The sequence below is a fragment of the Pseudopodoces humilis genome, chromosome 14 (assembly GCF_049639895.1).
Source record: "Pseudopodoces humilis isolate 2021_Gansu_Grassland_sample_001 chromosome 14, ASM4963989v1, whole genome shotgun sequence".
In the NCBI taxonomy this organism is placed as follows: domain Eukaryota; kingdom Metazoa; phylum Chordata; class Aves; order Passeriformes; family Paridae; genus Pseudopodoces; species Pseudopodoces humilis.
In genome coordinates this window covers 10,639,713-10,667,629 of record NC_142213.1, presented here as the reverse complement: position 1 = coordinate 10,667,629, position 27,917 = coordinate 10,639,713, and the positions used below count along the sequence as shown (strand labels likewise).

The following is a 27,917-nucleotide window of genomic DNA, read 5'->3' as shown; positions in this document are numbered from 1 at the left end:
GCAGGGACATGGATGTAGAGTCATTGTTGTTCTCAAAGAGCTTGGCTCCTCAGCTCACTAATAATTAGTTCATTAGTAGAATGAGAATTAAGTGTATGTATTTTATTTCAGTGTTTGTACATAGACATGTCCATTAGTCTGTTTTTTGATAAAGGCTGTATAAGCACAGGGCTATCAGTGCTGCTGGTAGAGCCCAGGTAATTCAGCTGTCAGAAGAAAGCCCAGAGTGGACAGAGCAGGGGCAGGGACTGAGAACAGGATCAGAGAAAAGGGAGGAACTGTCAGTAGTTTAAAGGAGATGAGAGGACTGTGCTGAGGTTCTGTGCTGGAGGGATGTCTTTTTGGAAAATGAGAGACATAAAACCCCAGATGTCAGTACAGTGCAGGGAGAGACAGATCTCTCATGTGAACTTGTCTCCACAATTAAAAATTGAATATGCAACATGCAGATTCCAAAATGTATTTGCTATCTGTAAGTAACAGGAAAATCACTGAGGAGTTTTACTGATGGGGGGGTCCCACATAGAGAATAGTAGCCTATGTGGCTACTAAAACTACTGAAGAGTTTTTGTTTTGCAAACCTCATGGGTCAGTGCTTAGTCATGTAAAACGGAGGCTGACTCCTTAAGAGTTGTTTTTTACTGAACTCCACAAGAGCACTATGGTACTTCCAACATGGGTACCCAAGGAATGAAACACCTTTGGTTTGGCTCTAAAACCAAAATAGTATGCTGGGTGTAATGTTCTGTATACGAATAAAAGCTTTTAATGCCAGATGGACAACAGCCAGTTTAACAAAGAGTGATTTTTCTTTTCAGTTAATATATATATTTAGGTGAAAAAGAAAGCATATCTTTGCCACAATCTTTTAAGACCAAAAATGTATTTTTTAATATGCTTTGGGGCATGCAGTCAATGAAGGTTCAATTATTTTTGTGCAATTAGAGTTTTAGATTAATTGTAAACTCTTAAAATTACAGGCTTCTTTCTGAGATTCATGAAAGATTAGAGACAGCTGGAAGCAAATCCAAGGTGGAGCTCTACAATGAAAGATTTGCCAAGGGTTTGAATAAAGGTGCAAATCAAAATGTACTAAGTCTAACTCTATGTTTGCTACATACAACCACAAAGAATGGACACTGAAAAGGGTAGTGGAAGTGTTTAGGTTTGTTTTCTGACGCAATTCTTGAAAGTGATTGTGGTATTTAAATATTGTGATGTCCAGAGATGATAGTATTCTATGGCCCTTGCAAGACTGGGGTCTGTGCAATTTACCTCATATGTGTCTATAGGAAATAGTTTTTTCTTAAATTCTTTTTTTTTGTTTTGTTTCGTTTTGTAGCATTTTTTTGAGAACTTTCAGTATTTTTTAGTGATTTTAGGGAAAGAGATTGTAACCTCCAAGTTGTCTGTTTAGTCTCCCCAGCAGTCTAGACTCAGTAGTCTCCTCAAGCTTTGGAGGAATTAATTTGTTTTGTTGAACTTTCCCTATAAGAGGTGGGAAAATGCCACTTCTAACTGTATAGGAGAAAACTAGTGTAAGTAGAAATATTTCTGACTCCAGGATAGTGAATAGTTATTGTGCTCTGCAAAACATTGGAGCTATGTGACTGAATTCTCTAAGTGTTAAAGCAAGAAAAGTAGTGTGCTTAATTCATATTCAACTAGATTAACTTTTATTAAGTATAGTTTTTCCCTGTACTTAAGGTTTTCTAATCTGTCCCTAGATGATCTCAATATGACACATCAGCACTGTGTTCTGGCTGGTTTATCACCTCGGTTCAGCTCAACTCACAGGGTGGCAGATGTAAGTATCAAAAACGTTTCACTGTTTGTTCCCTGGTAAAACCAATATCCTGGTGCCATATGTGCAGCACCATGGTGTCTTACCAGAATTGTGGTTCATGTTATGATTATGATCAAACTATTTTCATTAACTACTGCTGTTTATTTTTGATGGAGGTACACTCGGTTCTGTATTAGTAGTTGGCCTTAACTCCCAGGTAGGCTTATCAGATGTGAATTGAGAATGTGCTGCACCACACCTCTTGGATTGCTGATGAAATGTAGTTGAGAAATACAAATTTTCTGAAGTGGCTATATTTAAGTTTTTATTGTATCTTTGTAGTCTTCAAGAGGAACATTGGAATACATACTTGGACAGTGTGAACTGGCACTCCAGAATTTACAGACAGATTCTGATTCAGCGGCTTGGTCTTTGAAATCACTGGAAGCTGCAGTGGTGAAGCAAGTAGAAGAAATACATAATGAGGTGAGATGATCTGCACTGACAGTACTTCAGCCAGGTCTGAGCAGTGCAGTCTCCTCATGGAGTTAATGGCAATGAAGTGTGTTCAGCTGCTTACGAGGCATTGCTTTGTACGAGTTTGCAATGTGGCTTTTATGACTTTTTTACTTGGGTACAGGAATTGGGATTATTGTGTAATTAGATTATTTCCCTTCTTAAGATCCCTCTGCTGGTAAAGTAGGAGAGGTTTCACAAAATACTACACCAGAACTGACAGTGTGGTGGTCAAACACTACTCTAGCACTTCTCTAACAAAAAGGAAGAGAGAGAAGGGATTAGAGGATTAGAGGGAAAGGAGCAGGTAAATTTTTTCAGTTATTAATCCCTGGTTTTTGTTGAACCAGGTTTTTACATAACACCATGGGTGGCACAATTGTGACTGTGGGCTCTAAAGTATGTTCTGAAGAAAATACAGTGGAAATAATTGTGAAGAGCATAATTAAGCAGGTCGTTTAGTGCTACAAAAATGCAAATGTATAAATGCACTTTGACAGGATTCCACTGAATCCTGGCAGTGCTTTCTTGCTTGGAGCTGTGCTGTATTTCTACTAAGATAAATTAGAAGTACATAGGTCATTTGCCTTCAAATTTGAATTCATGTAAAATGTTTAAATTGCTGTCTGCTGAGCAATATAATATTGTGTTGTGCTACTAAAACTTTGTAGAATGCATTTTTATCTGTATTGTGTTTACAGCTGGTAAAATGGAGCATAGTGTTGGTGAAAGATTTGCGCCCTTGACTTTTACCAAAACAGCTCCTAGGGCAATTTAAAGAAGTCTGATGCATGCAGGGGTTTACAAAACATTAATCAGGCTCAGTCCATAAAACTACACGCATATGTGGTTTGCACAGCAAGGGCCACAGGCACAGCTGGTGTAAATTTGCACGGGTCCTTTAACATCAAAGCCATGTGCTGTTTACATCAGGTGAGAGAGTAGCCCCTGGTGTTTGCAGTCACCTGAATAATTTTGCAATGTGACATACAGGGATGTTTCCTGTTACACATATGGGATATACTGTAACAGCAGCCCTTGTTTAACTTGTACATATTGTGCACTTAGTAGACACACTGATCTATATTTAATTTGAAAAGAGACTACCCATCCACCTATTTTACTATTCCTTTAATTTTTTTTTCTTAATTTTTTATCCCAAGGTCAAATCTTCACTTGCTATTAGAGTGCTACTTAACTTTCATTTATTGCTGCACAAGTAGACACAATTTCTAGAGGCTTATCTCCATGGTAAATGCCTATTTCTTTTTCAAACATCACTGAGCTGAAAATATAAAGACCTGTGAAGCTAATGCAGCTTTTCTTGCATATAAAAGCTTCCTACCTTCTTGTATGAGAGATCTTTGTCCTTTCAGGCACTAATACAGGTTTTAGGTTCAAACTTTATCAAGCAGGTGGAAGAGCAAGAGACTGTTTTGTTTCTTTAAAGAATCTAACTGCTTACTGATGAAAATGAGCCTTTAATTTCACGCTCTTAGTTTAGTACCAATTTTTAATGCAAAATCAAAATAATAACTAAAATAGAAATCTCTGTAGGATTGATGGAGAGCTGCCACCCAGTTTCCCAGTTTTGCCTGTGCATTTCTGGTAAACAGCTTTCTGTGCTATTAAGCTCCTTGCAATTCTTTTCCTCTTCCTCTCAACCAGAGATCATGAGCTTGAAATGATATAGTATCTAGAGGTGATGATGTTGTATTTTATTTTTAAATATTGTCATAACTGAAGTTCTTCAGTTTTAACTCTTATAACTAGATGCAGCCATTCTTCTTGGTTCTTCATCTTCCTGAAATGCTACGGGTTCATTCTTTTTACCCCCTTACTGCTACTTCCAAAGTGATCATCAGAGAACATTAACCAGAACAGAGCCATCCCAGTACCGAGCTAAAATATACTAGTTTAGCAGATTCGCAGTCTGTGCTGGAATTAACTGCTCTGCCAAATCAGGCCTGGATGAATTATCTGTATCTGCTCAAGGGAAAAAGCCTAAGAGTGGGTCTGAAAGAATGAGGAATGATTCTGTGCCTTCACTTTTGTACTCCTGGGCAGGAAAATTGACTTGCTTTGCTGATAAAGTGTGTTTGAACTGAGGATATGAAGCATAGGTGGAGACTTCATTTTTTTCCAGTTTTGTGGGGGGCAGAGAAATCTCTAAAAGAGTATGTGGGGGGGTGTCTTTACTGGATTTCCCAGAGTTCATTTTTCAGGACCCTGTCTTGGATGTCTTGACAGAGATATTCCTGTTTAAATAGTAAGATGCTAACCTGAGGAGGATTTAAGCATCTTTAGTGGGCAGCCAGGTGGAAGTTTAGTATTTCTTTAAACCTAGCTTTGTTGTCATGGTCTCCCTCACTAAAACAGCCTTCAAAGGAATATCTGAGTAATTGCAAGGTGTGTGCTGTGTGTTAGATGTGTGAGTCACTTCGCTAGCAGTGTGTACTTTGTAGTTGTAAGTAAAGATAACCTTAATTAAGGGTGTTCACAGGCAGTTTGTCTGTGTAGCTTATGGCCTTGCAGTCTGAACAAATCCTTCAGTGGCAGAGGTGTAGAATGGTGAACAGATGTAGTTACCTGGCAGCTCTGGAGTACAATAACCTGTAAAATAGCCTGTGCAAGTACAATAGACTATACTTGCACACAGTCACAATCAGATTGTTGTTTGGTCAGGAATAATTTATCCCAAAAGAAATTATCTTGCACAATTCTCTGAATGGAAATGTCTTGCTCCTACTACTACTTTTCTCCTGCTTGGCTTTCCTAAACATAACCAGCAGCTGAGTATGTCCCGAACAGAGCTACAGGGCACCTGGTGAAAACCCCTGGCAACTAAATTCTTTTTAAAGAAACTAAATACTGCTGGACAGATCATGTAAATACTCATACATATAAAAATAAATCGGCAGAAGAGATCTTCACCAGCCAGTTCCTCACATTTCAAAACAAATTTTCTTGCTCTGACTATATGCAAAATCTGCTGATAGTTCATGTTGTGTGAGGTCCTTTCAAGGCTTCTGTATTTGCCAGCACCAAACTAATATTCAGATGTTCTCAGTGTAGTAAAACACCAGAGGAAGTCATGGGATTGTGTTGAAAATATGGCAGGTTTCAAACTAAGTCCTGAAGTTTGAAAGGTAGGGGTTTGTTCACATCAAGGTATTTGCTCAGCTGTGATAATCAGATCCTGATTACCATAATTAAAGCTAGAGACTGAATTAGGTGCCCTGTTGCTTGTGAGGTACTCACTTTTGCCTACAGCAAATGTTTTTATGGCAGCAGTAGATAAATTGAGCTTGGAGAATGGCCGGGGAGGTAGAAAGGCTGGGCTAGCTGAGTTGAAGGGATGTGGTGTTAGGCACTGAGGTCACGGATGGGAAAGGGAGAGGTGTAGGCAGCCAAAGGAAGGTTAATATGTTTTAGCACATTACAGTGAGCTGACAGCATGGTTGGTGGCTAGCTAGTATGGCAGAGAGAAAATATAGATCACCTTCATGTGTGGCATTTAATAATCAGTACTTTTAAATAATTGGCTGAGGAGCATTGCCTCACAAAATGTCAAATGCTACTGTTGGCCTTTTACTACCCAGTATTGACAGTAACCTAAAAATGGCCTTTAATCATTGCTTAAAAGACAACTTGCAAATATGTTGAGATCAAACATATGAGGCCTGATTCTGAACTTACTTGCACAGATGTAAGTTATAAGTGAAAGTCAATTATAAGATGAAAATTTTTCCTCAGGCACTCAGCCTATATATTTTTATATGTAAATATGTTTAAGCTGTGTCCTCTTCAGTCATGTAAAATACTTTCTAATGATAACTAAAGTTAGTTAGTTAGTTACTAGTAAAGTTAACTAAAGTTCTCATGTATGGGAGTCTCCAAATTAAAACTGACAAAATTATAAGCAAGAGCTGCTAACTTGAGATTTTTGTCACAGAAGATGAATGTTCTCTAACTTCCATTCCAATAAGGGTAGAAATGAGCTTTTTGTCTCTCTCCAGTATTTAGTGTTGAGGTTTTTTACTGGCACAGCTTCTCCTGTGCATGGAAGGAGACAAGCCAGGAGGAGCGAGTTCCTGCTACAGAAAAAAGTTACTGCAGAAGATAAATCATGTCACCCTTGCTTCATCAAGATAATTTTTTCTCAGAATGAACAGTTATCTGTTCAGAGGTCATAGTTCAGAGCAGACACTTGTCAAGCAGCTTGGTGGCCACCTTGGAAGGTGAAACATTGCTTTTGTCCCCAAGACCAATTTATTAACCCAGGTTAGAGCTAAACAGAGATGCTGTGAAATGAATGCAGAGCAGAGTTTGATAGCTGTGTGAGACACCAGTCCACATCATTAAACAGCCTCTTGTTGCAGTTAGGTGCACACTGACCTCTGATAAGACCAGCTAATCCTGCAGAAAATGAATTAGCTTGTTGCAAAACTTTGTCTTAGACCTAAAAAGCGACTCTTTTATGTCAAATTATATATATTTTGTATGGGATTTAAATCTTGGCCAATATGCCAGACTGCAATTAGAGTGAAATTACATAGATTATTGCAACAAATCAATATGATTAGGTAAAAATCAGATTGACTGAAATAGATCTATGATGAGTCATATTTTAACATTGATTTAAATAAAAATAATTTTTTTTCATTGATTAATGGCCCCATGATTAATGTCATGGAACCAGTTTGTCAGACATGACATGTTAGAGGCCAAAAAACTGAAAAAGTAGTGAAGGAAAAAAAAGAGTTCTTAGAATTCTAATTGAATGATATGAATTGAATGATATGCTCAGCTATCCCAAAGCTGCATATACTGATTTTTTTTTTTTACCAAACCATGACTGGGTCCTTCATGCCTCATTAATATTATAGAGGAAGCACAGTTTCCTTCAGCTTTATTTTTTTTTTTTTCTTTTTAGGAAGGATGTCATCAAACTTCTCTGCTAAAAAGTCACTGGCTAGCAGTCAGGATTTTTTAAGCATTTTAAGATCTGTATCAGCCAACTAATGTTATATTTTACTAACAAATTTGCTTTAATATTCTTTTTATACTATTTTTTTTTATTGTAATCTTAAATGTATTGACCAAACATTTAGTTAATGTTAACTGGACCACGTTCAGATGTCTGTACTGTTCAGTTTTCTCTTGCAGGAAAGGGAGCGTTAGATGACAGCTTTGGGCAGTTTTCTTTATTCTTTCACCTTGGTAGGTTGTCTTTGTTTGCATCTTCAGAGTTGAGCAGGGCTAAACAAATCTTCTTTGTGGTACAAATAATGATTAAAGCAGCTTTGAACTCAGTGTGAAACATAACTTCCACAACAAAGGTAGATACGGAGTTCTAAAGATGAGAACTATGGATTAATCTTAAAGAAAAGCACATCTCTGGTAACTGGGCTGTCTGGTGAAGGATGAGAGGCTGTGATTCCTTGTCTGCCACCCTCTCATTCCATAGCAACTGGGCTATATTACTACTGCAAACTTTTTTCAGTCTTCTATGACTGAAACAATTTGAAATCCACAGTGTTAATCACAATAAGCCAGAGTTGGCACATATTTGACTGGAATTTTTAATGTTTGTTGTACATGTACATCATGTAAAAAACAGGGGGGGAAAAAGAGAGTTTTGTACCTCTCTGTGTTTGAATAGAGTAGCTCAGGTCACAGATGGATGTGGAATATAAATAAACAGCTGGGTGTAAGGGTGTGTTTTGAAATTACCTGCTTTAGTAACTGTCTCCTTTTCTATGGGACTGTTCAGGTGTAGCTGTATTCTTGCATTACCCCATTCCTGCCCCAGATAAGGACTGTGGATATTTATGGTGCCATATGCTTTTATCTTGCAGGTTGAATTTGAGTGGCTTAGGCAGTTTTGGTTCCAAGGCAAGAGGTATTTGAAGTGCACTGATTGGTGGCTTAAGCCTATGGCTAAACTGGAAGAATTTTGGAGAAAACTGGAGATTATGGTAAGTACTAGTTTTAAAGTCTAAAGCCTCTAGGGCTTAATTCTGAGAGCAGTCACAATTATGTTTTTAATTGTACTGTAGTAATGGGTTTTAGACTTTATTCAGAACATATGAGAAGCAGAATCAATGTCAGCCTTTCACTGTCTCCTCTTACTTTTATCCCCCAGTAGCCAGAAGAAATGTGAGGACAATCAGATCCAAAACGCCAGGATTTTAGTTAGTTCTTGGCTTTGCTTGTTTTTAAAGTTTGAAAGCCTCATAAAAGCCTCATATGAGCCTTTTCAAGCCTCACAAGATGACAGCCATATATTACACCACACAAATGCTATGTGTTGTCAACTTTTTTGTTCAACACCCAGACAGACAGCTCTGCTAATGACAGCAGTGGTGCACGTGTCTGAGGAAAGTTGAGAACAAAATTGGTGACCTGGAAGTACAACTGTCTGTGGTTCACCTGCACACTTAAACCATAGCCAGAACCTGCAAGAGGGGATTATCTCAAGAGTAAATGTAATAATGATTTCTGGGTACTTTAAAGTACATTGTGCATTCCTTGAAAAGGGATCCAGTGCCAAACACTGTTACCCTGTTGCTGCTGCTGTCTATGCAGAGCCTCAGGTGAGAGCCTGTGCTGTCAAAGTTTGAGAGCAGTTGCTAGGGTGCCTGTTTCTGGATTTGCACTCTGAAGGGGCTGTGCTGGCAAACCCATTGTTCTCCTCTCCATCCGTCTGATCAGAAGCTGCTTCTTGGTCGTTCCTGCTGGCCACAGCATAAATGAGCCTCAGTTTGCCTGTACTGGCTTGGAAGAGTTGGTACTGTAGCGGAGGATGCTGAGTATGGTTTGTACCAGGGGTGTGTTTGAGGCTCTGGAGATGTGGTGCAACGAGAATGTGCTCTTGAGTCTCACAGGAAATACTGGGACTCAGCTGCTCAAATGATTTGTGAGCTTCCCCAGCAGTGGCTGATTTCAGACTTGGAAAACACGCCTGGAAAAGTGGGCATTTCAGTTGTGGAATTAGTTGCCACAAGAAATCAGTGAATATGGAATTTTCCTACGAAAGGAGAGAAAATATAACTTACTTATGTGTTTGGGGTTTTTTCCCCTCATTTTTGTGTTCTTGTGTGCTCACATTCTTGAATGACCCTTATAATTTAAAAAAAATCTTTTGGTTTGTTTTTCTTTCAAATGACAACTTACTCTCTTGTAACACAGGCTTAGATGAGGTAGAGACAAGAATGTTTGATATTTCATATCCATTGTGTGTTGAAAACATGGAAAAACAGCAAACTCTGGAACTCTCAAGGGTTAGGTTTTCTGCAATCGGTGTGACACTGCCATGTGTCTCTAATTAGAAACATGGTGGCGTCAGTGTATCTCCTTTCAACAGGCCTGGGGATGATATTTATCAGCAAACCGAAGCTTGGGCCAAGACAGAAGCTGCTTCTAATTTATATTTTAAGAACCGCTTTAATGTTTTATGACTTATAACATATTAATCACAATTAATTTCAGCTATTGGAGGAGACAGAAGAGACTGTTAATTGAGAATGCCTGTTTTGCTGAGTCTCTAGGTAAATTTGATGCTCGCTGTGTTCAGCCCTGGCGCTGGTTTTGGGGACAGACCCCGCGTTTTGCGCTGCGTTGCTCGCAGGGGCCGCTGGGGGGCAATGTTGAGCTGCGGCTGCAATGTGGCCCGACTGATGTGGCCCTGGAAATGCGGCTTTGCCATCGGGAGACATCCCTGGGAACATGGTGTTACCGTCGGGAATCATCCCTGGAAATGCAGCGTTACCGTAGGGATTCATCCCTGGAAACGTGGCATTACCGCCGGGCACCATCCCTGGAAACACAGCATTACCATCGGGATTCATCCCTGGAAATGCGGTGTTACCGTCAGGCACCATCCCTGGAAACACAGCATTACCATCGGGATTCGTCCCTGGAAATGCGGTGTTACCACTGGGATTTATCCCTGGGAACGTGGTGTTACCATCAGGATTCATCCCTGGGAACCCAACGTTACTGTTGGGAGCCATCCCTGGCCAGGGGAATCATCCCGCCGTCCTTCCCAGCTAGCCCTGGTCTCTGAGATTCCAAAACACAGGAAATCTATTGTGGGTTAACAAATCCAGCAGCATTTAACATAAAAAGTTCGGTGTTTTGGTCATGCTTAGCTTCCACAGCTAAGTTAAATCAAAAGGGTGTTTTTGAAGGTACCCAATGGTTTGCAGTTGATGGGTTTTTTTCCCTCCAAATTTATAATTTTAGCTGGGTGATTCTTTTTTTAAAAAAAAGAAATCAAGTAATGTAAAATGATAAAAGTAAAAATGTCTTAGAATTGTTAGTCTTGTTTTGGAAGATCTTAAAAATTTAAGCAATGTATTTTTCCTTTGTGTGTGAGCTGAATGACTTTTGATGTAGTGTTTTTGTACATGTGTCTAGAGTGATACAAAAGTCAGTCTCGGGGACCTTCTGTGTGTTTTTTTTAGGTTTTCCCCTTGTTTAATAAAGCAGCTATAAAGAAGAAAAGAAAGTTTCAAAAATGATCTCTGATTCTGCTAATTGTAGTTACTCTTCTGTCAGGGCAGAGTATCATATTGCAGGAAGTTTAGCCCAGTGTCTTCAAACCTGTGGGCTTTATTTAATATTTTTGTACGTTATAGCAAGCACACAATTTTATCATAATGTTTATTCCTGGCATTTCTTTCCCTGAGGATAGTTTTACTTAGAGCTCACTCTTGTGATGTAAATGTTAAACCTTTCATTTGAATGACATTCTGATAAAACTTCACATTTCCCACAATATTACCTCGAATTCATGAGCCATTAAATCCGAAGCAGTTTAACCAATCTTCCTTTTTTTCTCCCCCTCCCTTGAAAATATGAAGGCTATTCATATGTTGGAGGGTTTTTTTTAAAAGTCATCCAAGATTAACACGTTATCGCCTGCAACATCAGGATAAATGCTTGCAGAATTCAAAGGGAGAGTTACCATTTGAAAAAAGACCATACAGGCTTTGCTTTCTGGGTAAAGAGAAGTCTGAAAAGCTGAAATCTCATGTGATGTGAGCAAGTCTTGCTGTAGCTGTTCCGAGATTCAGCGCAGAGACAATTTGTCTCTCAGGGTCTGATATCATGCAAACCTTACAATCTGACATTTATTTTAGCTATGAAAATCTGTAACCACCACACCAAATCTGTAAGAACTGCAGAAGTCCAACAGTCGTCTTTTGGTTATTTTGTTTTAGATCGATTCACATGAGAAAAGTAAAATGTAAATCAATAAAATTATTTTTGTTTGTGGAGTGAAAAGTAAACATATATGGCTACACTTACATGTTGAATTTTAGAAGGCTTTTAAAAACATATCTAGTGTTCTTTAAAAAAAAAACAACAAAAAACCACCTTTACAGTGCTATATGGTGTGAATTGTATTTCCTGCTTTGACAGTCCATTTAGCAATGTAGTAGTGTATTTATATGGCAGTTGGCCTTAATAACCTTTATTGACTTTAGTGGGAAAGAGCCAAGACTGGCATTATTAAAATGTATCAATTTCATTGCAGTATAAAATCACAACATATATAATTATGTTAGGTAGGCTAGGCTCCATTTAATCCCACCTATTTATGCAGGAATTTGGCAAGACGAGAGAAAGCGTGGAACTGAAATGTAGAGAAAAGTGTGAGTGACTTGGAGTTACATTTAACAGCACAACTGTTTGCCTGCAGTGAAGGCACTACTTAAAGGAATGAAACATAGATCTTGAGGAAGTAATTTCTTAATGGGATAACTGAAACACAAGTAGTTGTTACACCATTTGTTTCATTTTTTTGGCGTCTTAAAAGAGAGCTGATGATAATGAAATGCAGCACACCTTTTAATTTGTAGAAGTGCAGGAGCACAAGCGTGCACACTCAGTTAAGTGGAAGGATCAAAGTGGCATTTCATGCAGACTGGTATCTTCCTGCACAACTTTTGTCTTGATTTGTAAAACTTTTTTAAAACTATCTTTAGTCTTGTTATTACTGTTATTCTCAATAACAGGCTTTTTATCGGTTTACTCAACTGAATTGAAATCAGAGAGCAAGCCTATTTATTCTGAAATTATTTTTCTTTCCTTTTTGAGGTCTGTTTCATTGTTTGCTCCTATTGCTATATATGAAGTATGTCATAGTTTCAGCTATAAGCCACTATTGTCAGGGGCTTACAGCCTGACAGTTAGAATTGAGTCTACGCTGAAACTTGAGCTACAAAATCTCAGCCCAGAGCCATTTTTTTTCCCCAAATTAAAGCAGGGGTTTAAATATGTATTTAAATCAAGAGCATTTCAGTTCCTGGATAATCATGAAAAGCTCTAAGAAAAAAATATGCTTTTACAAGGAATTCTCCTAGCTTTTGTAGACTTTGGCGCTATAAACAACTAACCAATTATTTTTTAAAAAAATAGATAATGGGATCACAAACAGGCTGGTTGGTTGGTTAGCTTCTTTCAGAAATTGCATAGCAACTTAACTGACACTTGAATTGGTTTGACCTTGTCAGCCAAAATTCCAGGAACTCTGAGGTATTATTTTAATTTCTCTTCTGGTTTTCCCGTTGTGCTCAGATACTGCAGTGTCACACTTTATTGGAGGGCCATGTGGCAATGGGTGATGGGATTTGCCTAATGTGCTGTGAAATGTAGGTACAACAAGGCAGATCAAAGACCCAGATTTTACCCTTATTTATTGTCTTTTGGGGCTCTCCTTGTCTGTTTAGGCCAGAGCCTTTAAATGTATTTTTGGCAAATTATATTTTACGTACACTGGAAGTCAGATGATTCTGGAAATGTATCTTTTATCTTAAACAACAACAACAAAACCTGATCCTGGAGACTCACACTTTATTTATTTTTTTTTTCCTCCTGGCAATAATTTCTTTGACCCCAATATTTTTAGCTGTCAGAAATGTGAGAAAGGATTTAGCATTGTCTGTAGTAGAATCATAATGAAACTGCAAAAAGAAAAAAAAAAAAGTAAAGTTGTATTGCACATCTTTGAGGAAAAAAAATATTTACAATTCTGAGGGAATTCAGACTTAAGCTTCCAAAACAACATGTGTGCTGAAAGCACAAAAGACTGTGTTTATGATTCTCTTTGAAGTGTTTCTGCAACAGGATAAGGAAAATTTTAGAAACTGTCTGATAGTGTTCAGGGTAAATACTTAAACCCCTTTAGAGAATTTCACACACAGATACTGTGCAGCAGAAAAAAGGATACTTATGTTTCCTAAAGCTGCTACAGCCTACAGCTTTGTACTTAAAGACAGAGGTGTTGAATAGAATTCTTCTGAGGATACATCCAGTGACAATATCTACGGGAACATCAGAGCAAACCAGTGGATAGCACTTTCTGTTTTTAACCCTTATGTGAGCTGGCTGAGATCTGAGCTGCGTTGATATGAACCCCTATAACATTTCTGTTACGAACTGGAATTGTTCCAAGGGCAGCCTTCCCACTCCGACAGCATTCTGGGAAAATCCCACTGGCAACCTTAGGGTTGTAATGTACGCTGGCTCAAGGCAGGAGAAGTTTAGGGCTGTTTGTGTCCCGTGGGACAGTGAGGTGCATCTCTGATGGCCCAGGTGGGAGCACCATGGGTGGGCTGTGGAGCTGTGCCCATGGTGGGGTGCTGCCTCTGCCTTCCCTCAGGTGGGTGTGCACCTGAGCTACAGGTTTGACACCTGTAGTTGTTCTTGTGCACATAACTGGACCTCAGGGAGCTGCAGATTTGGGTATACTAGAATTCTGTTGTCTTGTGCTTTCTTCTTACTGTAACAGGGCTTCTTTCTGTGATCCTCACTATTTTTATACTCCTGGATGTATGCAATTGTGTGTTCTAAATACCTGCACTTGCATGTAAAATGCAATGAGTTCTGTGCTAGTGTTTAAGGCATAAATGCATGTACCACAATCAGCAGAAATCAAATTTGTTCTCCCAAAACCTTGGATGGATATACACTAGAATAACAAAAGAGCTTTTTATCAAGTGTGTTTATTGAGGCTTATTATTTGCTGTGGAAATAATGATGTTGTAGCATCGAGCTATTGTTTTATAAGCCTCACTATTCTTTGCAAAGTCTTTCACAAGGGCGTGGAGCGACAGGATGAGGGGGAACAGTTTTAAATGGATGGAGGGCAGGTTTAGTTTGGGTATTAGGAAGAAATTGTTGACTGAGAGTCTGTCAAGGCCCCGGCACAGGTTGCCCAGAGAAGCTGTGGCTGTTCCATCCCTGGAAATGTTCAGGGCCAAGTTGGATAGGGCTTGGAGCAACCAGGGATTGTGGAAGGTGTCCCTGCCCATGGAAGGGGGGTTGGAACTATATTGTCTTTAAGGTACCTTCCAACCCAGAAGATTCTGTGATATGCTTTAATGTTCTCAGAAATCTATTTCCTTGTCAAAAAACTTACTAGAAGACCATATTTGAAGACTGGGAGTGGTATTTCTTGAAAAGAAAGTAATCAGTATCTTTAGAATTTATGTTATATGCTATGTAGACATTGATCAGTTATTACCAATATGTAAAATAATTTTTAGTTCTTATTTACTCAGTCCTAGAAGTGATCAGATAGAGAGCTTATGGATTTGTATCTATGTATATATGTTTATGGACATGCCACACAGAAAAGAAGGATTTGGTTTAGTGTTAAAACTGTGAATTACAGTGGTTTGGCAGGAATAATTTGTACTGTGATTGTTATAAACTAGGGTAAGTTGTGATTTTGAATGAAAATGAAAGCAAATGACAGTATGACTAAAATGTCACCATCTACATTGCTGTATTTTTTTTTAATACAGCTAGTGTTGCTAAATGTGGTTTTATTGCTATTGTATTTTAGTGGCTCTGTAACCACTATGAAATAGAACACAGCTGCTTTACTTTCCAAGTGGCTTTGGTAGGCGAAGGAGGTGACATCTTTTGGAAAGCTGCTGTTGCTGCATTGATACCCTTTCTTTCCTATCTGATCCTTCTAATTCCTAACAAGATCATGGGTGAATAGCATTTTTGTAATGTGTTCTTTAGCAGTTACTTCATCTTTGGCCAAATTTGCAGCTTTCGTTTTATACGTAAAGAAATACAACTTGGCTTCAGAAGTTGCTATGGAGAGCATTATGCCCTGATGAATTAGGTGCTAATTCTTTTACTGACCCTCTGTTTAACTCCTGCAAGTAACTTAGGTGTGGTTTTCAAAATCAGTCTGGCAATCAAAACATTGAGGTCTTACTTTGGTTTTGGATTGCAGACAATTTCTGATCTTAAACTTCCTCAATTAAATGAGGCTATGATTTTTTCTTTATCTGACAATTACTTATTGGCTATGTACTAGGGAGAGAACATCCTGCATTTTAAGGAAACCAAGAAATTTTTACCATCCCATAAGATGGAGCCACCTAGGAGTTGTTTGTTTTTTTGTTTGTTTGGTTTTTGGTTTTGTTTTTTTTTTGTCAGATGGGCAAATTTTGTCTGTTTCAGAAAGAGCTGACTGTGTTTTGGCTGACTCTGATTGTCTCCTGTCAGTTCCCAGGTCTCCAGGTCTTGTTCTCAGGAGCTTTTGCATGAATCTTTTTTTGCACTTTCTGTTTGTCACTACACATGCTTCTGCTTAATGATCCTGAAGCTGTAGATATAATAATGTTTATAATGTTTACAATTCTGCAGTAGGAAGATAATTACTGGCTTTTCTCAGATGTTACAAGTGAACACCAGATTTTGGCAGTTTTCCTTGGACTGCTAGTCAATCTGAACTCTATATAATTTTCACAACAGAGGCACCAATATAAAGTTTAAATGTAGCAAATTTTTTAAATTATTCCAGTAAAATAATGTCATTGTTTATCACAATCAGACTAGTTTTGGTAGGACTCATTTTGAATTTCCGTAATAGAGCAGAACAATTAAGGGGATGGTGAGAACAGGCTGGATTGTTGCTGCGGGACAGGAATGGCAGCAGTGGAGCTGTGCTCGAGATGAATCCAGCTCTGTGCTTAGCATGCAGTGATCCACAAAGTGCACTGTTAATAGCTGGGAATAGTGCATCAGTTCATGGTGTCTAGCTGCCTAGGGATCAATATCATTGTGTAATAAACTGAAGTGATTATTTTTATGTGTTTGTGTATATATGTATGCATATATACACTGCTAATAATTACATTTTAGCTCGATCTTCAAGCTGTGTGCTACATGCTAATGGATTAGAGCTTCACCAGCTAGCTAGAAGGTCAATTGTTTTGTGATGTTGTGGTGGGACTCAGCTTGGATAACTGAATTATAAGACTTTTTTACATGGCAGAGTAAGTTAACTCATTGTGATCCTTTTGGTATCCTTCTGTCCAATATTGTGCTTCCATTTCATAAAACAGAAGGTTTTGTGCTGAAATCATTTGCACTAGTAGGACCACAGAATTCACTTTTTTTACTCAAAAATAATGATTGGTTATATTGCTGATGGACGATAGAAATTATTTTAAGATTAGTTTGTACAAACCAGTTTACGCTGATGCTGTGTAGTACCACACAGAGATTGTACTTTTCAGGCTTCTGTGAGGTGATAGAAAATCTGAAAATCAGCAGAGCCTTACATTTCTTCATGTGTTCTCTTATGAGCTAGAGGAAAGAGCACGATGGTGTTGCGTGTCCAATGATAGTACATCTATCCCCAGGAAGCAGGGCTGAGGCAAAATGAAATTAGTTCTGTATTGCATTTATGTAGGTGCTCAAAGCAAAGACCAATACAAGTCCTGACTAGGTCCTAGTACAAAACGTCATGATGCTTTTTGAAAGGATTAAAAATAAACAGAATTAAGATTATTAATATTTCTCACTTTCAAAAGTCTTCTCCTGTAGGTGTTATCTTCATTAATGCAACCTTACAGGGACTGGCATTGTCCCTCAGAGGAAAGACAGCAGAGAAAGGAGAGGTTGCCATGCTGGTACATAGTCAAGGCTCTTCAAAACATTTTCCACCACTGATCTTTTGTTGGTTTTCATGTAGGATGTACTTGATACACATATTTATAAAATATTTGTACATTCATGGGTCAATTCCACTGGTGGTTCTTAATGCTAAAGGAATTGTGGATTTTCAATAATTAGGAATCTACTGGGGAGAAGAAAAAATGGGTAAGACAACAGATGACCCAGTCATGAATTTGTGGAGATGTTGAACAAAACAAAAAAAAGTCTCACTAGTTTCTTTGAGAAACCCTACTGTTAAAAAACTTGGTTACGAGGCTATTTTCTCAAGTTTTGTCTTTGCTTTTCATCTTCTACATTTTCTTCTTAAATGTAAAATACTGTAATTGAATCACAGCATTAGCTGGCTTTTCCCAACAAAACAGCAGATTTAGGCTCTTTGCTTCTAGTTTCAAAAGTAATATGTAAGGAGAGAGAGCGCAAAGACAAGAATTGAGCACATAGATGTATAATCCCAAAGGAATAAACTGACTTCTACTAGACAAGCTGAAAGCTGATTAAAATATTTTTCATCCTTTGGGTATGCAACAGCTTTTGATGATGGAGAGTGTATTAATATTCAGCTTAGCTGCTTGTCGACGCTGCAGACAGGTCCCAGGGAAGACTCTGATACTGACCAGGTTTTCTGACTCTGCCAGAAATCTTTATAAGACACAGAGCAGCAGCCTTGTACCAGGAAAAGCTAAGATAAGAGTAGTGCTATGTCTTTATTTTAGATATTAGTTTTATAGATTTTAAAAGGATTGAAAATTTTAAAGAATTCTTTTAATGATATAAATGCGTTTAAATACAACAAAGGAGGAAGATTATTCTTAATTATTTTAATAATCTAGTAATTAGATTATTTAGTAATCTATTCAATTTTCAGTTTGTCTGAGTTGTTTGTGAACTTACAAAGATCTCAGTAATAATATCAGTGATCAGGATTTTTGGAGAGTGTGTTCCTACTTAAATTATTTTATAACAGATCTGAGGTGGTGGGGTACTGTTCTCTTAACTTTGTCTATTCCCTTGTAATGTAATACCTACTTTCCAAACAAGAATGAGATGTAAACAGCTGCTTTATCAGCTGATACTTCCTCTGTTCTTTTGTTTGCATGGTGACATATAGGGTGTTTGCTTTTTCCCCTTCCACAGTGACTAAATATGTACAGTATCTCTGGAAAACATGTCATATGCTGTGTGAGGTGCCTTTAGGATGGCTCCAGGGCTAAATACTTCCTGTAGTAGGTGAAAGAGCATGGCTTAATCAGCTTAGTTAACTTAATTAAGCTGTGCTTTTTTCTTGTGGTGCAGCTTTAAAGTGTATCTCATTTACAAACTGTATTTCATAGTTGTGGAATGACACAAGGTTGGAGAAATTCTGTGGGATTTTTATAGTAGGCTTGATAAAGATAAGATTTGCTAGTTATTCTGCAGTGGAAGGAAGTGAACTAAAGGAGTATGTCCTTTTTATTGAAGATTTAAAGGGGAAATTCTAATGCAGTTTACATTGTAAAGGCTTCTCAAACTGAGACAGTCTACTCTTCTTTTTATCCCCATCTAAGTTTAAGATTTTTATATGTGGCAAGAGCTGTCCATTTTCATCTCAACCTTGGCTTGCCTGCTTGTAGATGTGTCACCAGATTCTACATGACCCTACATTATTTTATGGTTCTTTGGAAGAAGTAAACTAAGGCAGTGTGATTGTGAGAATGTGCATCTTTTCCCCACTGATCTTTGAGTCTCAACAGCAAATACTATCACAAATTAAAGTAATTTGAACTCAGTTGTTCTTTCTTGAGATTAGTTTTTCTTTATATTCTTCATGAGGTACTCCATGTTGAGGAAAAGGTTTGATTTTACTCTTGGAAATGCTGGGATCCTGGTCCTAGTGGAACACTCCTGTGTGGATAGAGGAGATTGATTAGCAAGGCACAGTTGGAAAGTGTAAGTGCAGAGTGGGTTCTACTTACCTTCTCATTTGCTTCATCTGGCTTGTTAATGTTAGTTATTTACCCTACAGGTTTCTGAAGGAGTAAGGGGTGGGGGAAGGAGCAGTCAGGGCAGCAGCTGTAGCTGGCCAAGGGGAGAGTGGCAGCAGGTGCCAGGAGCCAGTGGAAGAACAGGGAGAGGTTTGGGAGCCCTTCTGTTTTTAGAGTGACGGGACTGAAGGCAAGGTGAGAGAGGATTCCTGGGACAGCAGCTCTGAAATCATGACCGAAGAAGTGCTTGAAAACTTGAAACCGGGTGTGTGGGTGGAATGGACCTTTGGGTACAGTGGGAATAGAAAACAAGCTTGGCAGGAAAAGTTTCGGAGGTTGAGAAAAAGTAGGAAAGGATGGCAAAGACTCTCAGGCAAAAAGGAGTGGTGTGGTTCGAGAGAAAATAGGATGGAGAGGCTTTATAAGTGGGAAGTGGTTATGGAGAAGATGGCAGAAGATAAGGGTGTAGCTGTGTGTCTCCTTCAAAGCCAAATATCGTGGGTAGTGACTTCTTTGATTTCTTTTTTTCCCATCCCTTTAAAAACTTAGTGTTTTGATAGAATTCTCTTAATTGATACCTCTCTGCTGTAATAATAGTACATTTAATATGCTGCTGGCTTATATTACAGAATCAAATAAGGGAGAAATAATCTTTGTTTAAGCAAAAAATAATTATGTTGAATGCAGAAAACTATTTAAAGTATGTTGGAAAATATATGCTTTTGATTCCACAAACATAAAATTATTCAGAAAAAAACAAGATTATATATGCATAGATTTTTTAAAATTTAAAAAAATGCATATAATGGTTAAGTCTTGTGAATTTTTGTGTGTGTTTATATAGCACAGGGATGCATATATATATGTATACAACCATGTGCACAAATGGAGGGGAAAATAGATTTGCCTATTTAAGTAGTGAGCTACTCTCCATAATGCTTGAAGTTGCAGAATCTGTCTGAACTGATGCAATGTGTTAAGTTTCTCATATTAGTACTTCTTATCCCACTGCTTGGGCATAGTTCTATTACAGACTTCAGTGTTTCTTGATTATATGGGGTGTTATAATTTCCTGATGACTGGTTATATTATTTATAATACAGAGGGTGTTAATCCTTTGGTGATTAACACTCTATTTGAATTACCAGAGGTCAAAGGTACATTCTTTTATTTGGAGTTTGGGTTTTTTCAGTGGTTTTTTTCCCTTTGATTTGTTTTTTCTAAAGGTTGTTTCATTCTCTGTTTTATCTGAAAATCACTTTGAAACAATTTAGGGTGAGGAGAGGAGCATGCTTCTTCCTTAGGAGCCCAAGTCTATTGGAACAGTAGGCACTAGAATGCAAGTTCTTTTTGCACTGAACATCTCCAGAAATCCTCCATTTAAAAATAATGAAACTCTTGTAACCAAAAGAATCATAGTAGAAAGCACATGGAAGAAGATATTCCCTACTTAAGCCTTTGGAAAAGTAGATACTTACCTGTGTCTCATTACTTTTTGGAAATATTTATTAAAGATTAAATGTGTGTGTGTATATGTATATATTTGTGTTTGTATACGTATAAACACACACTTTATAAGGTATAAATATACTTGGCTGTCATTTCAGGTGATGTGGAAATATTGCAGAGATTCTTGTCCAGCTGCCAGCTGTATCCCAGTCACTGTGGTTTCAGAACTGAGGAGCTGTAGTGAAAGCTTTCAGGTGTTTCAAAGGCTGTGGCTGTGCAGAAGTTACCCTTGCCCTAATATTTCATTCCTTTCTCAAAGTACTGTAGGGTTTTTTGTGTTTTTCTCAGCTGTGTTCTTTAAAGTGCTGTAGCTGACTGAGCGGGAAGCACCAAAGGATTTTGCTGTTTTGTTTTTTGTTTCTGGGGTTGTGTAACCATTTCTGCAGCTCCAGGAGAACTCAGTTATGTGTCCAGGTTTGTTGAGTTGCTGTGTCCACCTGCAAAGCCTTTACAGTGGCCTACAGCAATCACCAGAGTACATGGAAATGCTGTGACACTGGCTTTGCTCCCTTCTCTAAAGGTGACCATAACACGTTCCTTGACTGCAATCTGAGGTGCATGTTCCACCTGGAGATTACTTCATGCTGTGGTCATTCCACCTACTCCAAATCTGGAAGATTGTGGGCATGGTGGAAGACCTGCAAGAGTTCCCTCACTGGTGTTTTTCTACTCCAGAACCTCTCTGGTAGTACCTGAAACTGCAACAAGCCAGTTAGAGGGGAATTATGTTGATGCAGCCTAGCCCTCTTCAGAGCTGCATGTAAACAAAGGAGATGGTCAAAGAGCAAAGGAAACACTAAATAAAGTTAGGAAGCCAAAACCAGAAGGAGAGTGGCTTGTCTGGTGAGGGCAGTGTTTGGAGCTTGTAGATTGTTCTCAGCTCAAACGATGCCAACCTTGGAAGCTGTAACAGGGTATATGGTAAGCCCCTCTCTGCATTTTCCAATAGAGGCATAACTGCTCCTCACCTGCTGCTTTAAGAAAATTCAGCCTCAGATTAGATGAAGAAATGCTAATAGTGTCTCTTTTGCAGAGCTGGGACATGAGTTCACTGGTGTATAAAAGCTCTGTTAGCAGAATGGGCTTAATGCCTGAACTGCTGCATGAAGTCCTTCAGTCTGCCAGAAAATTGAAGCATATTGTAGTAATTGTTAAACATTTAATCTGTGTACCAAATCTGTGGGTGTTTTAATGTTGCTGTACAGCAGATAGGTTGATGGTTAAGTAAGTGGAAGCACAGAGGCCAGTTGCTCCTGTCTGGCCACTCATTTGATGATTGTGTTCCACTGTCTCTGTGTGCTGGGTTTCTCTCTGCTTTGCTGTCTGGTGTTTTGCTCTAAGCTCAGTGAGGTGCTAAGATTAGTGCTGGTTTGCTTTTGTCATAATCTTTCATGTTTGCTGTGACGGATAGGTGAAAAAGTAGTATTTGTTCTGCTCCAGCATGCAAGGAATCCAGCTCAGACACTCAGGGCAATTAGTCCCTATGTTGTGGGATAAAAAGCAGACATGCTAAAATTGTAGGGGTACTTTTTTCCTGTACATGCTCCAGGGGAATGCTGCACACTGCACTGTGGCTTCCTCCATGATTTCTCTGCTTATGATTGCTTAAGTGCTGACTGCCATTCAACTGCTGGCCTGTGGTTAGTGCAGATACTAAATACTGCACTGCCTTCGTTCTGTGTGCCTTTAATGCTTCACTTCCATTTTAATAGTTTCATTTACGCTTAGAAACAGGGTTTTTTCTACTTCTGGGAGTAGTCTGGCACCACAAAATGTCTTGAAAGCATTGAAATGCTTCAAAATTAATTGAAAGTAGTTTGGTAGGAGACAGAATTAAGGGTCAAAGTGATTTTGTGAGCAGAGCAAGAAACTGGAGTAAATAAGTTGCAGAAAAGAGTGAGTAACAATAACCAAGTGAGAGAAATAGGAATAAATATAATGGAAGTATAAAGAGTCTTGGAAGTGCAAAGGATTCTAGGGTTAAAAGAACTGAAGGTATTAATATGATGATCTGAATTTTCATCTCTTAAACTTGGCTGCAGCATTTAATAGGGTCTTGTTCTGAGGATAATAAATACGTAAACTACTAATATAAATGATGCAATTAGAAATGTGAGTTCTGTGTGAATGTATAATTTCACTTTATATGTCAAAATAGTTTTTTGTCTGCTGACATAGTTCTAAATCAGCTTTCTTGAAGGAGTGGTTACATTGTGGCCTCACAGCAGCAGAACATTAAGCTTGAAAGTCTGCAGATAGAATATTTGCAATAGTGTTTATGTGTGAAATTTTAAGTGATGAACTGCCTGATTAAAAGCATAATATGTTTTTACTGAAAATTGTTATTGGTTTTGTGTAAATCCATTTTTAATATTAAAAAAGAAAAAGAAGCATGGGGGAGGGAAGTAAATTAGTGGGTAGCAAGAAAGACTGAAAGAACATACAACTAAAGTTGAGAATAATAACCAGCTTACTAAATGAGGTTTCCTTCATGAAAGATGGGGAAAATTGTTTGATGATTTAGCTGGTATAGCTAGAACAATGTACTGTTTTCATATTGAAGATTATGTTCTGTACAAATATATAGTGTATTATAATTTTGCTAGTTCTGTTTCAAAGTCTGATGAAATATTTTGGATTCCTTTTTACATTTATCACAAACAACCATTTATTTTCTTGGGCTGAACTGTAAATACTTGTAGAAGTGCTGTAATCTTTTTTTAAAAACACTGATTTGAAAATTTGTATAATGGGCTTAAGTAATAACATGACTTACAAGTAAGGCTCTGAATCTGTTGCCTATGATGCTCTTTTTTGGTGACTTGTTCCATAATTTATATAATTTAATTCATTGCTAGACATTCAAATTAAAGACACTAATATATGTTGTGTTTCATTACTAGACATTAAAATATGCTTAGAGATTTACATCAGAAATATTAATTATTTATATCCTGTTTTCATTTTACATGTACTTTTGTCTTACATTTATACTAACCCAGTCAATAAGCATATATAAACCATGTCAACTTTTGCTGTTTCATTGCATTTTTGCTATTTTCACCTAACATGTAATCAAAAAATATTTTACTGCTTATTTGCACTGTACAGATAGACTATCCAGAGTTTGAACTGGTATTCCAGTTCCTGGTTTCCTGAGGATAAATGTGATTGCTCCAATATAAATGTTTTAGATCACAGTGACAGCTGTGGAAATTAAACATAGCCGGCAAAATCTATTTTCTGTCTAGCTAAGTAAAGGAGAGGACAGATGAAAAAATACCCTGGGTGAATGAATTCTTATGAACAGTGATGAATCGTTTCCCTTTGCTATATTAATTTTATTGTATTGTTAGGAAAAAAAAATCTAACTTGGATTTCTGTGTGTGTTTTTCATATTCAAGTTTATCGTACTAAGGTGAAAAATTTAAAATATCTCTCCTAGACTGTGCTGTAGCACACGTTGCAAACATTTTCTAACCACAGGGAAAAGTTAGCCTTTAGGATAGTTTCCAGAGAGTTGCAATGGTTTGTGAATGGAATAGACTTTAAAATTCTGTGAAAGTCTGGGGTTTGGGGAGAGGTGAAAAACAAAATTTCCCAGGAATTTCCTTTCTCCTAATTCATTATGACCAATGTTTTGTTATCAGAAGCTTTGCCTTATCTTGCCTTAAAATATCTTAAAGTTTGGAGTCTACAATTCTGTTTCTTAAACATAAGTTTTAATACCTCCTTCAGAGGCTACTGTCGTGCAGAAAAATGCAGAATTTTCTCATATAGGCTCTGCAGCAGGTTGGGCACTGAGGAAGAACGAGAAGAGAGATTTCCCTGCCAAACATTAACCCTTGGAGTCATTTTCATCACAGGTTTGTTTTCTATCTAAGGTGGTCCTGGCCTCTGTAGTTCTGGAGGATTTCTTTTCCCTTCCAGGGAAACTGCTCAGCCTTGATCAGTGGTCTGAGTCCACAGTTTGCACTCACAGGAGTTAAAACAGTTCTGCCTTTTCAGGTGCTTCTTCCAGCTGGGGCCTGAGTGCTGTTGTTAATACACTTACACTCCTCTTCTCTGGGCCAATTCTTTCTTGTTTCTACAACTGCTTAAGTAACTCCCTCTAGCAAAATATGCTTTGTAGAAGCTCTCCATTGGAAGCAATTTCATAGTTCTTTTTGTGAACTATATCAGTCACTGGATATTTCTGTTTGGGCTGAAAAGTCAAAATGAACTATGGAGTGCTCAGTTGTTGCATAGTGATTTTATTTTTTTCTTTGCTGAGGTGGAGGAGTTAATGTAGGTTGTAGCTCAGAAGTGAGACTATGGGGCTTAATTTGTGTATTTCTTTTAAAATTAGTATATTGTGACCCTTAAGATATACAGGCACTTTCTTTTTTTTAGGTGGGGAAAGAAAAGCATCTCTCTTTAAAAAGTTTATTACAAAGTAAGTGGTTAAAATGGAGCTGCAGTTACTTGAAAGAGACAAATATACATTCATTATTTCCTGAGAATGTTGTTTTTATGGGAAAGCAAAGGAAGCAATGGCTGGGTGTCATTAAGGAGTAGCTTGTGGAAAGCAGTGAAATGAGCAATGAGACTTGTAAAGTGTCATGAAAACTGAAACACCAGGGTACAAAGTACTGCTTATCCTCCCAGATATGGATACCATATGGCAACACGAAGGGAAATAGAGAGGAGGAGACAAAAATCCTATTATTCCTCACACTTTCATTTGCTTGCTGTTTGCTTTGGGCAAATGACTTAAGAAGTTGTGCCTGAACCTTCTTCTGGCACAGTATTTATTGACAAGACACCTGTCTTCTCTGTCAGGCTCCTTGAAGTTTCTTTGGTGTAATTCCAGCTTTGGCACTTCTGATTATAAATTAATTGTTGTTTTTCTAATAGTGTTGAAATAATCTCTTATTGACTGTTCCTAAGTTAAAATCTATATTAATTTTCTGGTAGGATATCCCTTTCTTCTCTTACAGCACTTCAGTTATTTTCCTTAAGAAAGACAATATGCTATGGTGGCTCCTTGCTGTCCTTGAAATCTCTGCCTCCTCCTTTTTTTTTTTATCTGCAAGTTGTAATTTCTGGGTAACTTTCTGCATCTCCCTTTTATGTATCTTTGGAATCAAATGGACTGATTGGGGGTGCTTGGAAAGATGTGGAAAGGATTTGACTTCTGGAAAGACAGCTATGTGTTCCATGCACCTTTGAAATGGCACAGAGAACAGTCTTTGTCAGCTCTCTGGGGGGTGGCACAGCTCTGGGAAGGTTCTGTCACCTTGTCCCTCACCCATTTTCTCCATTGCACCTCCTGAGTACACACTTGTCTAGCACCCAGTGTTTTCTTCATTTGTAACAATTTCTCTGAAGTTAACAGATCTTCTTTAAATATTGCTAAACTAAGTCTTACCGATATACAGTACAGTTATCTTCACTGTAATAGTTGTTTAAAATGACAATTCTGGCAAGTTTCACCTTTGCTCTTCCAACTTTGTGGTTGTGAAACTATACTTGAGAATTTCTGATGATGTCCCCGAAAGTTAATGGCTGGTAGATAAAACCAAAGCCAAAAGAGTGTTGCAAGACCAGGGAGAGCTTGCTCACCCACTCTTCCATTGTTCCTTACACTGAAACCTTCGCCTGTTTTCACCTTTTACCATCTGATGAGATCATTAATGAATTTGGCTTTGCCTTCACCTAAGGCAGTGGAAATGAGCAGGTATTTGTTTTGCAGCAAGAAAATGTTATTTTAAGAGCAGCTCCTTTTGTCATAGCAATGGGTGCCACATCAAGGAAAAAGAAGAAAAGCTGCCCAGAGAGGTCGTATGGGTGGTCAAGAAAACTGTGCAGAACTGAAGATGTTACAAAGGGAGCCCCTGATGTATAAGGTTTATGCTTTGTGTGTTGCAGTTCTGAAAATTAATGCTTCGTGTGTCGTGTCAGGCTGTTGTGGGCATGTAGTGGTGAAATTACAGATAACAAATTGCTACTCTTTCTACTGAAGCTATATAACCTTCTCCTAATTTTAGCACCACAAGGAAATGCAATTTAGTGGTTCTCTATATGGAGTTTAGTGCAAATGTTTGATCTTGCCTGTGGTCTAGGAAAGCTGGCATTTTAAGAAGTATTTAATAGTTGCATAGATTACCGTTACAGCATTATAATGACTTTCCAGTGCTTTGTTCAGTAGAACACTAGCCTGTTTGTGGGGGAAGAATGTCCAAAGGACATCCTAACTTGTGTTCTCTACAGAAGTGTTTGATATGACACAGCATTAAGGGATAGAATCAACCCCATACATTCTCAATTTCAGAAAGAGGGGAAAAAACTGAAATGTGAAGCTATTCCCACTAGAAATGTTGTAAATCTTACAAAATATATAAGCTTTCCTCTTGAACATACATCAAAGGCATAAAACTTAGGAGATTAAAATATGTTTTTAATCTTGGTTTGATGAGCAAAACTTTCACTGTAATATTTATTATGAGAGGCTCTACTTGTGTTGCCTCTTCCCTTTGTTCTGTTTATATATGACTTCCTTTCTTCCAGAAAAAGTAGGAAGTATCGTTTTCACAAAGCCGAAGGATATTGCAATGGTTTGTTCATTTAAGCTGAATTGTAGGCCCACGTGGCAGACACAAACTTTTCTTTTATTGTCCTGGGTCCCAGAGGACAAGCAATGCTTTCTGATGGCTTCCCATGAATGCCTTTCATTTGTGGAGGAGTTTCAGTGGCTTATGCTGACTGTACAAAGATCAAACAGGCAGGAAAATTGTGGTTTTATGAAACTTAGCCAAGATCTTTGTTTTTTTCTCAGAAATTTTTCTTCTCTAACCCTATTTTTTAAGGACAATATTAGGACAATTAGTTTTAGCGACTGATGGAAATAAAGGTTGTTCTATCATTTTCTCTTTAAAATTCAACTATTTTCTTGGTTATCAGAAAATTTGTAGGCATATTGAAAGAAACTACTGACCATAATTGCAGTCTGTCTTTATTGCATTTGGAATCAATGGTATCCAAAATTAAGCTTAAAAAAAAAATGTTGTGGCTGTTTGCTCCTGCAGTTTGATCTATTTTGGGCCACTGTGCCTGTAGAGTTTTGGTGAAATCACCCAGTTGGGGATTTTTTTCACCTGGGTACA

General features: G+C 38.0%; 1 protein-coding gene across 4 annotated transcripts in view; it reads left to right on the top strand.

Moving 5' to 3' along the window:
- FTO (FTO alpha-ketoglutarate dependent dioxygenase) overlaps window positions 1-27,917 on the top strand; it is a 219,797-nt gene that overhangs the window by 54,390 nt on the left and 137,490 nt on the right. For all 4 annotated transcript variants that reach the window (XR_015773746.1, XM_014255559.2, XM_088062156.1 and 1 more), the window contains exons 5-7: window positions 1,728-1,807; window positions 2,129-2,272; window positions 8,164-8,283. Coding sequence is in view for 3 of the 4 variants with exons in the window: in XM_014255559.2 (XP_014111034.2) it covers window positions 1,728-1,807; window positions 2,129-2,272; window positions 8,164-8,283 (344 nt within the window). In the remaining variant the exon portion in view is untranslated. The remainder of the gene's footprint in view (window positions 1-1,727; window positions 1,808-2,128; window positions 2,273-8,163; window positions 8,284-27,917) is intronic.